The sequence below is a fragment of the Cicer arietinum genome, chromosome 4 (assembly GCF_000331145.2).
Source record: "Cicer arietinum cultivar CDC Frontier isolate Library 1 chromosome 4, Cicar.CDCFrontier_v2.0, whole genome shotgun sequence".
NCBI classification, from domain to species: Eukaryota; Viridiplantae; Streptophyta; class Magnoliopsida; order Fabales; family Fabaceae; genus Cicer; species Cicer arietinum.
The window spans coordinates 37636009-37651844 of NC_021163.2; the positions used below are offsets into that span (position 1 = coordinate 37636009).

The window sequence follows — 15836 nt, forward strand, 5'->3', positions numbered from 1 at the left end:
AGGACGAGTGTATAGTGGTGGAAGAAAGGTAGACAGAGGAATGAGGTTTAGAACTTCTTGACTAGTGTGAGAAGAGGGAGAGGCAGAAGATGTGTGTGGTGGTGATGGGTGAGGTGGTGGAGAGGGAGAACGTTTTATGGATTGGTATGAGGAAGACGAATATGGTGGTGTACAGGGAGAGGCATTTTTTCGTGCAGACTGTTTGGTTCGAGCCATGGTCGTTTTTGAGAAGAAGATGATGAAGAAGATGAACAGTGGACGTGGTTTAGAGAGAGAGAAAGATTAGTCCAGCTTTTGGGGAAAAGAAGGTGAGAAGAGAAACAGTTTTCTGACTTGAGAGGATGGAGAGAAAAAGGTGAAGTAATGATGAGTATGCTGCCCAATAGTAACAGTTTGTACTTAGGGAAATAGGAAAAGCATTTTGGGGGATTGGGGAGTGTATGTGTCAGCACTCTAGCTTCATACACAAGGGCACGTGTAATAAATGCCAAGATTTGCCTTTTTTGATTTTTGAGAGGGAAAAGCAGACTGTTGCTTTTTCCAGAACGGAGAATGATGAATCGCGAAACGGAGACTGATAAACGATCTCCGTTTTCTGCAGAAGCAGATTTTAACCAGAATTTTCTGGATTTTTCATGATTCTCAGTTTTTCTTTGATTGAATTAAAACTATCCTCCACAAGAGGCTTTGTGAAAATGTCAGCAAGTTGATTTTGAGTATCAACAAAGATTAATTCAACATCTTTCTTATTGACATGATCACGAATAAAATGATGTTTTATTTCAATATGTTTTGATCTAGAATGCTGAATTGGATTTTTGGACAAATTTATAGCACTTGTATTATCACAATAAATTGGAATACTGGAATAGCTTACAGAGTAATCTTGAAGTTGGTTTTTAATCCACAAAATTTGTGAACAGCAGTTTGCAGCTGACACATATTCGGCTTCAGTTGTGGATAGTGCTATGGTGTTCTGTTTTCTGCACGACCAACTGATTAATGCTTCGCCTAAGAACTGACATGCTCCACTTGTGCTTTTTCTTTCAACTTTGTCTCCAGCATAATCAGCATCACAGTATGCTATAATATCAAAATGGAAACCTTTTCTATACCAAAGACCAAGATTAGTTGTTCCAACGAGATATCTAAATATGCGTTTAACTGTTGTTAAGTGGGATTCCTTTGGCGCTGATTGAAATCGAGCACATAATCCTACTGCAAACACAATATCTGGTCTACTAGCAGTTAGATACAACAAAGAACCGATCACTCCTCGATATTCTTTTTCAGACACAGATTTGCCATTTTCATCTTTTTCTAAAGAAGTAGATGGATGCATGGGAGTTGTCATAATTTTTGACTCATTCATGTTATATTTGATCAACAGATCTTTGATGTACTTTTCCTGACAAATAAAAATGTCTTTTTCATATTGTTTGATTTGTAAACCAAGAAAGTATCTTAATTCACCCATCATGCTCATTTCAAATTCACTTTGCATAAGTTTTGAGAAATTTTCACACAGTTTTTCATTTGTTGATCCAAAAATGATATCATCCACATACACTTGAACAATGAGTAATTCATTTCCCTCTGTTTTTTTTAAATAACGTAGTATCGATTTTTCCTCTTTGAAAATTGTTTTTAATTAGAAATGAACTCAGCCGTTCATACCAAGCCCTTGGTGCTTGCTTTAAGCCATATAGTGCTTTGGTAAGTTTGAAAACATGATTTGGTTTTGATTGATTTTCAAAATCTGGGGGTTGTTTTACATACACTTGTTCGTTTAAAAAACCATTTAAGAAAGCACTTTTTACATTCATTTGAAACAGTTTGACGAGTTTATGAGATGCATATGAAAGAAGTATTCGAATAGCTTCTAACCTTGCAACTGGAGCAAATGTTGCATCATAGTCTATACCTTCTTGTTGATTGTAGCCTTGAGCTACTAATCTTGCTTTGCTTCTAACAACCTTACCTTCTTCATCAAGCTTGTTTCTGAATACCCATCGAGTGCCAATAACTGTTTGATCTAACGGATCTGGTACTAGAGTCCAAACTTCATTTTTCTCAAACTGCAGTAGTTCTTCCTTCATGGCATTTACCCAAAACTGATCAGTAATAGCATCTTTGATTGACTTTGGTTCAATCTGAGATATCATTGCCATGCTGTCGTCATCATTTTTGAATGATCTTCTGGTTCGGATTCCATCAGCTGTGTCTCCAATGATCTGAGTTTGAGGATGATCTCCAATGGTTTTCCAGCTTTTTGGTGGAGAATGAAACGGAGATTGTTTATCAATCTCTGTTTTCTGCAGACTTGTTTCCTGCTGTGTTTCATTTTGAGTTTCTTCTTCCTCATCCTTTTTACTTATATCTAGATCATCAAACTCATCAAACAATATATGCATACTAATTTCAACAACATTAGTTCTTAAATTGAACACTCTATAACCTTTAGATTCGGTTGAGTATCCAAGAAAGATCGCTTTATCGGATTTTGCATCAAATTTTCCAATAGGATCTTTGTTGTTTAGTATGTAACAGTAACAACCAAAAATATGAAAGTAAGAAATGTTTGGTTTTCTGTTTTTCCAGATTTCGTATGGAGTTTTGTTGATGATTTTTCTGATAGATACACGATTCAAGATATAGCAAGAAGTGTTTATGGCTTCTGCCCAAAAATACCTTTCAACATTTGATTCTTCTAAAATAGTTCTTGCCATTTCTTGTAGTGTTCTATTCTTTCTTTCAACAACTCCATTTTGTTGTGGAGTTCTTGCACATGAAAGATTGTGAGATATACCAAGTTCATCAAAAAAGCTTTTGAATGAGGCATTTATGAATTCTCCTCCATGATCACTCCTTACAGAGATGATGCTGGAGTCCTTTTCATTCTGCACCTTTTTACAAAATGTTTTAAATGATTCAAATGCATCATCTTTTTGTTTTAAAAACAGAACCCATGTAAATCTTGAGAAATCATCAACAATAACAAAACCATATTTCATTCCTCCTAGACTTGTTGTTTTGACAGGCCCGAATAAATCTATGTGAAGTAGTTCAAGAGTTCTATTTGTTGATACAAAATCTTTTGTATGAAAGCTGCTCTTGACTTGCTTACCTTTTGCACAAGCTTCACAGATTTTGTCTTTCTCAAAATTAAGTTTTGGTAAACCTCTAACAAGATCAAGTTTGGAGATTTTTGAAATCGTTTTCATGCTGATATGTCCAGCCCTTTTATGCCAGATCCATTTATCTTTATTGATTAAAGCATGATTCATCAGGTAATTCTTCAAGATATAAAACATATAAATTTTTCTTTCGCTTTCCAGAAAACAGAATTTTTCCAGTTTTAGCTTTCTTGATTTCACATACCTTTGGCTTGAAAGTGACTTCGCATCCATTGTCGCATAACTGACTTATGCTTAATAGATTGTGTTTCAATCCTTCCACGTATTGGACATCATTTATTTGAGCAGAGTTTGTCTTACCAATTGTTCCATTTCCCTTAATTTGAGCTTGATCATCATTTCCAAATGTGACCGAACCACCATCCTTCTTGCTGAAGGTTATGAAACAATTTCTATCTCCTGTCATGTGCCTTGAACAGCCACTGTCCAAGAACCAAGGCTTTCTCTTTGTATTTTGAAAACCAACCTGCAGGTGATATCATTTTAGTCTTAGGTACCCACTTTGTTTTGGGTCCTTGAGAGTTAGTTTTTAAGTGGTATATCATTCTCGTTTTAGAAGCAGCTGTGTTGTTAGTTGTTGATTTTGAAATGGATTTAACAACATAGGAATTAGAGGATTTGAACTTTGGTTTAAAAGAGTTTTTGAAACGCTCAACTTGTAATTTTGAACTTTCTCCATTTGGGAGACAAACTGGAGAACGTTCTCCGTTTTGCTGTTTCTTAGACACAATTGTGACAGGATGATTCTCCTGTTTCAAAAACTTCTTTCTTTCAATTTTTTCATCCCTTTTTCTAGAGTAGCAAGCAAATTCCAAATGTCCAAGTTTTTTACAATATGAGCATCTAGTCTTGCATTTTTCTTCCTTTCTTTCTGCGACAAGGAAGTTTTCATAGAGTTTGGTTTTTTGGGTTTGATTGAAACCAAGACCAACTTTATCAAAAATTCCTATTTGAGATCCCATGATGTTGTGAAAAGTTTCAGTGGCTTTAATGAAGTTCAGTAAATCAGTTTTGAGAAGTTCGTTTTCATTTTTAAGTTGAACGTTCTCCGTTTGTAGCGCAGAATGTTCTTGACATTCTTCACTTTCAAAAACTCTTGTTTCTTTCAATTCTTGAATCATCTTTTTTAACAAATTATTTTCAGTTTGATTTCTTTCCTTCTCTTCTTTCTCTTTATAAAACTGTTCTTTCAGAGAACTACATTTTTGAATAAGAAGATTTGAGTCATTTAACAAGTTATCAAATTCATTTCCCATTTGTTGACATAAATGACACGGTTCAGAATTTATTACCTTATCTTCCTCTGTTTTTGCCATCAAGCATATGTTGGCTTCTTCTTCTTCTTCTTCTTCTTCTTCTTCTTCTTCTTCTTCTTCTTCTTCTTCTGGAAATCATTTTGGTGGATTTTTGTTTGATGGACATTCTGCTTTGTAATGTCCCAATTTGTTGCATCCAAAACATGTGACTTGACTCTTGTCAATTTCTGTTTTAGGATTTTTGCTTTGAAATCCTTTTTTCATTTGATCTCTTCTTCTCATCATTCTTTGAATTCTTCTAGTGAGAAGCGCGATTTCATCAGCATCTCCTTGTTCATTCTCTTCTGATTCCTCTTCAACTGGAACTGTGATTTTTTCTTGAGAGACTTTCAGTGCTATTGCCTTTCCTTTCTTGACTGGTTTGTCTTCTTGCAATACTATCTCATGAGCTCTTAGAGTTCCAATTAGTTCTTCCAGAGGCAGTGACTCAAGGTTCTTGGCTTGGCTTATAGCTGTCACCATTGGTCTCCAAATGATTGGGAGACACCTCATGATTTTTCTTACTCTTTCTTGCACAGTATAGGCTTTGCCAAGAGAACGCATTTCATTTACTATTGTGGTGAATCTTGAGTACATTTCATCAATGGTTTCTCCTTCTTGCATTTCAAACAGTTCGAATTTCCTTATACCAATGTCTATTCTTGTTTCTTTGACATGGCTTGTTCCTTCATGATGAGTTTGCAATGTATCCCAGACTTCTTTTGCAGTTGTGCATTCATCTACCCTTTCACTTTCTTCCCTGCTTAAAGCACATGATAAGAATAATTGAGCTTTAGAATTTAGAAGTACCTTAGCTTTATCTTCTGCTGTCCAATCTGCTTCCTTTTTTAAGGCAGAATTCGAGTCATCTTGATCAACCCTTGGTGTGAAATCTCCATCTGTGATGATGCGCCACATTCCTGTGTCTTGAGATTTTAAGAACAACTGCATTTTGTTTTTCCAAAAATAATAGTCTGATCCATCAAAGAATGGAGGTCGATTTGAGGATCCTCCTTCAACAATGTATTTTGCTTTCGACATTCTTCTAGATCTTTTCTCTAACACTTGTTAGGTGTTTTTGAACTTTTTAGAGACCGAGCTCTGATGCCAATTGAAGTAACAATATCGATTTACAAGAAAGGGGGGTTTGAATTGTAAATATGCCTTTTAAAAATTCCTGTTAAAACTTAAGAAAATAACTCAAGAATGATCTTGGTTATAAAACAGAAAACGGAGAACGTTCTTGGTTTATGTTATAAAACAGAGAACGTTCTTTAATTAGCAGAAAATCAGTTTATACTTTATCTCAAATGATTAATGCAGTATAATAAAGAAGAAGAAAGGAAGGAGAATACCACACACAGATTTATCCTGGTTCACCCAACGTGGGTTACGTCCAGTCCTCACACTGTGAGATTTTCCACTAAGTGTTTAAAATGAAGAACCTTCTTAATCTTACAACACCTAGAATAAATCAACCTTGATCTATTTCTTTCTTAATTACTTTCCACCCAGAAAGCAATCACAACACCTATCTAACCTTGATAGGAAGCAATCTTAAACAAACTATAAAGAAACTCTTATAGTTTGAGTTTTTACAAATGATTGAATTTGACAGAATCTGATATTGCTCAACTCTTGTTTGAGAATAGATTCTTTACAGAGTATCTAATGACAATTTCGCAACTGATATATGAATGAGCAGCAATGGCTGTTTTGCGAATTTGCAGAAAGTAATGTTTCCTCTGTTTTGCAGAATTTCAAGTTTAAGTGTGATTGTATAATGTTGATTACTTAGCACTTGAATTTCTTGCTGAGAACTGAGATAATGGCCTTCTATTTATAGGCTGGAGATGTACAAAATAGCTGTTGGAGAGGCCATGCTTTTTTGACCAAAACATTATTTTTAGAATAAAAATAATACTTCTTTGAAATAGCTTTTTGACTTTAATGGTTTAGCATTGAAAGCATTTCTGTCCTTTCTTTGACATTTCTTCATTGATCTTGGATGGTACATTATCTGCCTTGAGTCTTGAGTGTAGCTAGAGAAGGTTGAAGAGGAATTGCAGATTAAAACAAAGAGAAACAGAGTTGCTGTCTCTGTGCAGAAAAACGGAGAATGATTAAGTTCTTGGTTTATCAGTTTGAACTTTCTTGAGCTTCAATAATCATTCTGGAGTTCCCGTTTTAAATGTTCTGTATTTCCTTTGTTCTTGTCTTGTCATATACCCAGTTTGATCAAGTTTTCTTGACATTTGAATTTTGGAGTTCTTAAGCCGTCATGACTTTTGTCCATGTTTAAACTCTTTGATCTTTGCGATCAAATATCCTTTTTGAGTCTGGATTATTTGTACTTGTTCCTTGCCATGTGTTTGTTAGATATGAGTGATTTCCAGAGCAGATTCTTTGTTAACGATGTAGATAAACTTTGAACAACATGCTGTGATGAACTTTTTCGAGGCTGTAGCTCTTTCTTTGTTTTAGTGTTCTTGTTGTTGTTTTCTTTGCTTTGCTTGATTCTGTTCTTAATTAAATCCACTCAAAAGCACAAGTTAAATTAACATAACATTTAGAATCATAATTAACATTCTTAATTAACCTTTGTTTATTTTCATCAAAACTTTAAAATAGAGAGTTCGTCTCAACAATCTCCCCCTTTTTGATGATGACAAACATGTTAATTTAGATTTTAATTTGATTCTAATATAAAGAGCTGTAACAGCTCCCCCTCAATTTGTGCATTTGTTAATTCAACATAAAATAAAATATTTGAATGCAATCAGAAAGAGTTTCATTAAAGATAACAAAAGTTCATTAATTTTGGCAAAGATACAATAAAAGATGCAGAACAACAAGAGAACAGTAACAGAATAAAAGAAAATCTAACTTAATTCTCCCCCTTTGTCATCCAAAAAGACACAAGGGATAGACCTAAGATGCTAGGGAGGGAGAAGATCCTTCGGAGGAGGAGGATTTTCCAGCAGGAGGGATCTGAGAGGGAGGAGGCACCGGATGAGGAGGCGGAGGTGGAATTCCCAGCTTGGGAGCAAGATGATCAGCCATCCAAGTTCTGAGTAGAGCAGTCTCTTGATCATGCCTTTGATCTTTGCGATCAAATAACCTTTTTGAGTCTGGATGATTCCTACTTGTTCCTTGCCATGTACTGATTAGATATGAATGATTTCCAGAGCGGACTATTTATCACAGGGATAGAAAAGATTTGACCAATATGCTGTGATGGATAATTTGTTGAAGCTGAAGATCATTCTCTGTTATGATGCAGAATGATCTTGTTGTTGTCTTTTCTTGATTTGCTTGATTCTGCTCTTAATTAAATTCTTTTCTTGATTTGCTTGATTATGCTCTTAATTAAATCCACTCAAAAGCACAAGTTAAATTAACATAACATTTAGAATCATAATTAACATTCTTAATTAACCTTTGTTTATTTTCATCAAAACTTAAAATATAGAGTTTGTCTCAACAAGAAGACCACATTAAGCTGAGAGCCTTCCCATTTTCACTCCAAGATGCTGCCAAGGACTGGTTATACTAACTTCAACCAGGTTCTGTTACAAGTTGGAATGATCTCAAGATATTGTTTCTAGAAAAATTCTTCCCTGCCTCAAGAGCTGCTTCAATCAGAAAAGAAATATGTGGCATCGGGCAGATTGACAGGGAATCATTACATGAGTATTGAGAGAGATTCAAGAAATTAGTGTCAAGTTGTCCTCATCACCAGATTTCTGAACAATTGCTCATCCAATATTTTTATGAAGGCTTGCTACCTATGGATAGAAGAATTTTGGATGCTGCTAGTGGGGGAGCACTTGTTGATAAGACCCCAGAAGCGGCAAGGGCTTTGATTGAAAACATGTCCATTAATTCTCAACGGTTTACAACTAGAAGCAATTCAACAGTGTTAAAAAAAGGTGTGAATGAAATTCAAGCTTCTTCCCACAAGAATTTAGAAGGAAAACTTGATGAGCTTACATCTTTAGTAAAAAAATTAGCAATAGGTAAAACTCAAGCAGTGGTATTTGCACTTCTCCAGAGCATCCTTCAGAATCATGTCCTACATTGCAAGGAAAACTATTTGCATATGCAGCAAATATATACAATCCTCAAGCCAAGTATGATCTATCATCTAACAGGTACACTCCTGGTTGGAGAAACCATCCCAACCTGAGATGGGGGAATTCATCTGCACAACAGCAACCTAGGCAGCAGCAGCAAAATATTCCTCAACAGCAAAACAATGCACCTTCATTAGATTACCTCGTTAAACAGATGGATGTCCAGAATCTCCAATTTCAACAAAGAACATATTCTACCATTCAAAATTTGGAAACAAAGATTGGTAAGCTAGCCACTTCAATTAATCAATTGCAGACTCATGGCTCAAACCAATTGCCTGCACAATCAGTAGTAAATCCAAATGCTCCCAGTGTTAGTGCAATTACATTGAGGTCTGGGAAAGCTGTTGAAATACCAAAGGTACTTGAAACTGCAGTGAAAAATAACAAGGTTGCTGAAGACACTTTGATACCTGAAACTATTGATGTTGAGCAAAATATACCACTTCCTTTTCCTCAAAGGGCAGTGAAGACTAAGAAAATGGACGAGGAAGATAAGGACAAGGAGATCCTGGATACATTTAGGAACGTGGAAGTGAACATTCCCCTCCTTGAAGCAATTAAACAGATTCCAAGATATGCAAAATTTATAAAAGATTTGTGCACACACAAGAGAAGGTTAAAAGGTAATGAAAGAGTAAACATGGGGCGAAATATTTTAGCCTTCATTCAACCCATGCCTCAAAAATGCAAAGATCCTTGAACTTTTTCCATTCTATGTACCATAGGCAATAGTCAATTTGAAAATGTTATGTTAGATTTTGGAGCTTCCATTAATGTTATGCCTACATCTATTTTTAACTCTCTTGCTCTTGGACCTTTACAGAGTACATGTGTTACCGTTTAATTGGCGAACAGGAGCAATGCTCATCCTGCTGGACTTGTGGAGGATGTACATGTTCGAGTTAATGGATTAATATTTCCTGCAGATTTTTACATTCTGGATATGGAGGGAGATAATAAGTCCAACAATGCATCTATCATCTTATGTAGGCCATTCTTGAAACTGCTAGAACAAAAATTGATGTGCATGCTGAAAATCTATCCATGGAATTCGGTGATAGCATTGTAAAATTTTACATCTTTGATGCTATGAAACACCCCATGGAAGAGCATTATATCTTTCAAATTAAATTGCTTGCTGATTTGGTTGATGACACTTACCCCGATATGTTTGCTACTGATTTTCCTTCATTGTCTGGTTTTGATGATACTTATACTTGTGAATTTTGTACAAACACTCAATTGTGCTCTGTGTGTACTGAGATCGAAGTTGCCTTGTAGGTTGATCATTGTGCTAATATTGATATTTCTACTAACATAATTGATTTTGTAGACTTAGTTTCGGCCACTGGTGTTGTACCTTCCATTTAACAACCACCGACTATAGAGCTTAAACCACTTCCTGAAAATTTGAAATATGCATATTTAGAAGAAAGTGACAAGTTAGCTGTGATTATTTCAGCCAAACTTGAAGATGAACAGGAAGAGAAGTTGTTGCAGATTTTGAGAAAACACATAAAGGCAATCGGATGGACCTTGACTGATATTCTTGGTATTAGCCCATCCATGTGTATGCATAGGATACTACTAGAGGATGGGGTAAAATCAGTCAGGCAGCCCCAAAGGAGACTTAACCCATTAATTTTTTATGATGTAAAAAAAGAAGTGACCAAGCTCTTGCAAGCAGGCATTATATACCTCATCTTTGATAGTCAATGGGTGAGTCAGGTGCAGGTAGTCCCTAAGAAAACTGGACTCACAGTGGTTAAAAATGAAAATAACGAACTTATCCCCACACGAGTGCAGAACAGCTGGAGGGTATGCATCGATTACACGAGACTAAACCAGGCAACTAGAAAGGATCATTTTCCTTTACCATTCATTGATCAGATGCTTGAATGGTTGGTTGGTAATTCACATTATTGTTTTCTTGATGGTTTTCTAGTTATTTTCAGATCCATATTGCACCAGAGGACCAAGAAAAGACCACATTCACTTCCCCTTTCGGCACATTTGCCTATATGAGGATGCCTTTTGGCCTATGCAATGCTCTTGATATTTTCTAATGCTGCATGATTAGTATTTTCTCATACTTGATAGAAAATTGTATTGAAGTTTTCATTGATGATTTTACTATGTATGGTTCCTCATTTGATGCATGCTTGAAAAATTTAGATAGAGTTTTGCATAGATGTATTGAAACTTACCTTGTGCTAAATTATGAAAAATGTCATTTTATGGTTGAACAAGGCATGGTTTTGGGACATGTGATCTCTAAAAATGGGATAGAAGTGGATCCTGCCAAGATTGATGTGATTTCTACTTTGCCTTACCCAACATGCATCTGCGAGATTCGTTCTTTTCTTGGCCATGCAGGTTTTTACAGGCACTGTATCAAGGATCTCCGCAAGATAGCTCTTTCGCTGTCAAATATGCATCAAAAAGATGTCAGTTTCACCTTTGATGACAAATGCAAAAAGGCGTTTGATTTCTTAAAGGCAGCACTGACCTCTACTCCCATAATTCAGCCACCCAATTGGTCCCTCCCTTTTGAAATTATGTGTGATGCATCTAACTATGCAGTGGGAGCATTCCTCGCACAAAGGATTGGTAAGGATGCCCATGTTATTTATTATGCTTCTAGGACTTTAGATTCTGCACAGGCTAATTATACTACCACTGAAAATGAACTTTTAGCTATTGTTTTTGCACTTGATAAGTTTAGATTATATTTTCTAGGTTCGAAGGTAGTTGTTTTTACTGACCATGCAACTTTGAAGTTCTTGCTGAAGAAACCAGAAGCAAAACCGAGATTGATCCGGTGGATGTTGTTATTGCAAGAATTTGATTTAGAGATTAAAGATAAGAGTGGAACTAAAAATTTGGTGGCAGATCATTTGAGTAGAATATAAATGGATGAAGACCCTACTACAGTTGCGTGAGGTAACTCCTTGGTTTGCTGATTTAGTTAATTATCTAGTTGTTGGAGTCTTTTCTACAGATGCATCAAGAACACAAATGCACAAACTTAAAAGTGATTTCAAATACTATGTGTGGGATGATCCATTTATGTGGAAATTTTGTAGTGACCAGGTGATTAGGTGATGTGTTTCCCACCATGAGGCTCAATCCATTCTTCATTTTTGTCATGCCTCTCAAACTGGAGGTCATTTTGGTCCTCAACAGACAACAAGAAAAGTCTTAGACTCGGGTTTCTTTTGGCCCACTTTGTTTAAAGATGCTTTTGAGACTTACAAAACTTGTGAACAGTGCCAAATAGCAGGAACAACAATCACTCATAGGAGTGAGATGCCTCAGCAACCTATGCTTTTCTGTGAAGTATTTGATGTGTGGGGCATTGACTTTATGGGCTCTTTTTCTTTATCTTTTGGTTTTGTCTATATTTTACTAGTTGTTGAATATGTTTCGAAGTGGGTGGAAGCAATACCCACTAGGACTAATGATTCTAAAGTTGTTGCAGGTTTTATCAGATCAAATATTTTTTGTAGGTTTGGAATATCCCGAGCCATCATAAGTGATCAAGGCACTCATTTTTGCAACCGCACCATGGACGCTTTGCTTTGGAAGTATGGGGTTGTGCACAGAGTTTCTACACCTTATCATCCCCAGACTAATTGGCAAGCTGAAATCTCAAATAAGGAAATCAAACAGATCTTAGAAAAAATGGTGCAGCCAAACAAGAAAGATTAGAGCTACCAACTTGAAGAAGCTCTTTGGGCTCATACAACAACCTACAAAACACCAATAGGGATGTCCCCTTATCAATTTGTGTTTGGTGAGGCATGTCACCTCCCAGTGGAAATAGAGCATTGTGCTTATTGGACGGTCAAGAGTTGTAACCTTGAGATGGAGAAAACAGGTCTGGAGAGAAAGCTTCAACTGCAACAACTTGAGAACTCTCGGATCTATAAAGAGAAAATTGATAGTGTTTTAGCAAGTGTACTGAATCGTTGCAAGTAATAATAAAACGGTAGTACCGAGTGTCGAACTCAAGGATTGCGTTTTACTATTGAATTATATTCAATTACTACAATTGAACAAAAGGTTTCCAAATTGATTGAAATAATATTTAAAATTAATAATAGTAATAAAATTAATCCTTTATAATGAGAAAAATGTCAGAGATGAAGTGACGAATCCAACCTTGGTGTCTAACTTGATCCTAGTTACTGAATTCCTTTATTGAATTATTACCGAATTCTCTTTATTATTCTTGCCCTAATGTCTTAGTGACAGAACCTTTAATTCCAAAGTAACCCTTAATTCCTTAGTAGATTTAAGATTAGAATTAAGCATTATCGTACAAGAATTCTCTTTTTAAACTATTGCCTCTGCAACTAATTTAATTGGTTTCATGACCTGCATCTATCCCTAGACTACACATTCATGAATTTCTCATCTCAAGCATTCGTAAAGTCCACTTCCGTTTCAAAATACGAATCGTAGAACATTTTAATGTTGCTCAAGTAATAAAAAGAATTAAGCACAGAGATGAGAAAATAATTCAATAAACTCATTCATATAACTATAAATCAAATCAGAAAAATAAGGGTTTCATCTTGTTACACTCATCCCTAACAAATAGGGTTTAGTTACTCATGAGAGAGATATAAAAGTTAGAGATTAGATAACAAATAGGGTTTAGTTATTCATGAATGATTCTCAACTTTCCAATAGTCAAAAAGATCCCTAAAAAGCAAAAAATTGCATTTTTAATGAATGTTGTCGCATCCACACATCCCAGGCGCAGAAAACGCGCTTCAGGCGCGCGCTGGCAATGCTGAAAAGCAAGAAATGCGCCTCAGGCGCGTCTGTTGCGCTTCAGGCGCACAACATCTTTTGTCTGACTTATACTGCATTTTGCTCCTCTTTCGTGTCTGACTTTGGTTCCGGTGTCTTCATAACAGTTGTAGATATGGATCTTAGCTTTAATTTGCACTTGGTTTGACTCCAATTGGACATATACAACTCCAAATATGGCTGAAATACTCCACATACGTTATGTTGATTTCTCACCAAAATTCAACACTGCACTAAAACAAAGTAACAACGCAAAACTACAAAAAATCTCTACTTAATCAAGCAAATAAGAACATAAATATTTCATTAAATCAAAGAACTAAAATCAACAAAATATATCAAATAACTCCTTAAATTAACTAATGGTTAAAGATAAATATGACTAAATCAATGAAAAATATGCATATGATGAAGAGTCATAAAAAACTAAGTACTTTCATGATAAGATGATTTCTAGAGAAAAAAAATTTCTATTGGCCAAAAAGTTTTATTGTTCAACTCTCATTTTAAAATTATGGCTGGGAAACTTCGATCGAAGAGGATTGGCCATTTTGTTGTTACTAACATTTTTCCTCATAGTGTAGTGGCAATAAAAAGTGAAAACACCGAGAAAGTGTTCAAAGTAAATGGACAACGCCTCAAGCTATTCCATGAGAGCTATGTGCTTGAAGATGCTACCATAGAAGAACTCTCCTTGGAAAAGCCCACTTACACTGAAATTTGAACAAGGAGCTCATTTTCCTTACTCTTATTTTATACTTGTTACTTTCGTTGAGCACAATGTGTAATTTAAGTGTGGGGGTATTATTAAGGGTTTTATTTGTTTTATGATTTTATTTGATATATTTAAAAAATAATAATAAAATAATAATAAAATAAATAAAAAAAAAGTAAATAAAAATGGACATTGCACTGCATGCTTTTTCATCAGAATTTGTGGTTGTAAATGTTGAGAGTTTGTTTGGACTAGCATGATTGGATATTATCTTTGCATTTTTGATAAAATAAATTGGATTAAAATGATAAATTGTGTATCATTTGTGATAGGTCATTAACCTTTGTGAGTTTTTTAGCCTTATTATGAATGGAATACATTTTTCTATTTTTTTTTTCTTGTGTGTTATATCACTCATGATTGCTAATTACGCCAGAATTTGACTTGACTCTTGTCCGCATGCATATATTGAAATGATCTAGGCATTTGTTTCTTAATTAAGCTAATAGCCAAATAAGCCTATCCTATCCATTTGTTTAAGCTCCTTTGAGCCTAATTATCTCATTCTTTGTTGTATAGTTCATTACAAGCCTAAAAGTGAAAAACAATGAATTGACCCAATCTTGGGGGATAAATGAGTCTTTCCTTAAATAAGTGTAGGGGTGCTCAACTTGTTTGTTTAAATTTTAGGGTTATGAAAAAAATATATATATGTGGAAAAATGGTTGTGTTGTGAGAAAATAGAGTGTGAAAATAAAAGTCAATGATGTTTTGTTAAGTTACTTCTTAATACTGTTTTTCTCTCTTAATCATTACTCCTTTATCCTCTTTGATTTTCAGCCCTAGTCTCCTTAGGATTATCTCACCCTAACCTTGGCCACGTTACAACCTGAATAAAGACCTTTTGATCATTATGTGCATGTGTTTCAAATATAGATTATAGAGGCTTGTGAAGCCTATGGTAGTGCTAGCTTTCATGATGTGCTTTGAGTGTAAACAGTAGCTCAAACACTTTGAGTGTAAACACTTTGGGAGAATTTTATATCCAGAGGGGACTCTATCACTTATGATGCATTCTTTAGTTAACTTGTCCTCTTGTTTGCCTTGGTTGTAATAACAAAACTATTCATGATTACGTTAAGCTAAAAATATTTTTTTTCTCTCACCACTTTGCATTCATAAGAATATTTGAAAACGCATGCATTATTTTGCTCAGAGTGCAAAAGTTTAAGTGTGGGGGAATTTGATCATAGCATTTGGGCACATGTTTCTAGCTTTTTAGTTTGGTATTTTAAAAGCTCTTTATAGCTTAGATTAATATATTTAGCTTGTTTCTAAACATTGGGTCGAATTTGAATTATAATTTTATTATTTGTTTCTAAACATTGGGTCGACTTTTGTTCGCTCTGTAGGTCATACCTTGAGCTCTGGATATCCGATTGGAGCATATGAGCAGGCGTTGGAAAGCTAAAAATCAGAGCTACAACCTTTGTGTTGGAATAAAAGACCAATTCCGAACTTTACTCCGCCTAAACTGCAGATTTCGTAATCTAGAATTTTGTAATAATTTTAATTAACGGGTCACTTGTTTTTAAACCCTAAAGCCCAATATGGAGTACTATATATTGGCAGTTTGTTTCTTTTCTACATACGAAAAAATTAGGGTTCA

General features: G+C 35.1%; 1 protein-coding gene across 1 annotated transcript; it reads right to left on the bottom strand.

The window, feature by feature from the left end:
- Nucleotides 1–282: 282 nt before the first annotated feature.
- On the bottom strand, nucleotides 283–5798 carry LOC140920054 (uncharacterized). Its single transcript, XM_073367365.1, has 2 exons — nucleotides 4664–5798; nucleotides 283–375 (listed from the first exon to the last, which is right to left on the bottom strand). The coding sequence occupies exons 1-2, from the start codon at nucleotides 5531–5533 to the stop codon at nucleotides 283–285; spliced, it is 963 nt and encodes a 320-aa protein (XP_073223466.1). The 5' UTR covers nucleotides 5534–5798.
- Between the last annotated feature and the right edge of the window lie 10038 nt (nucleotides 5799–15836).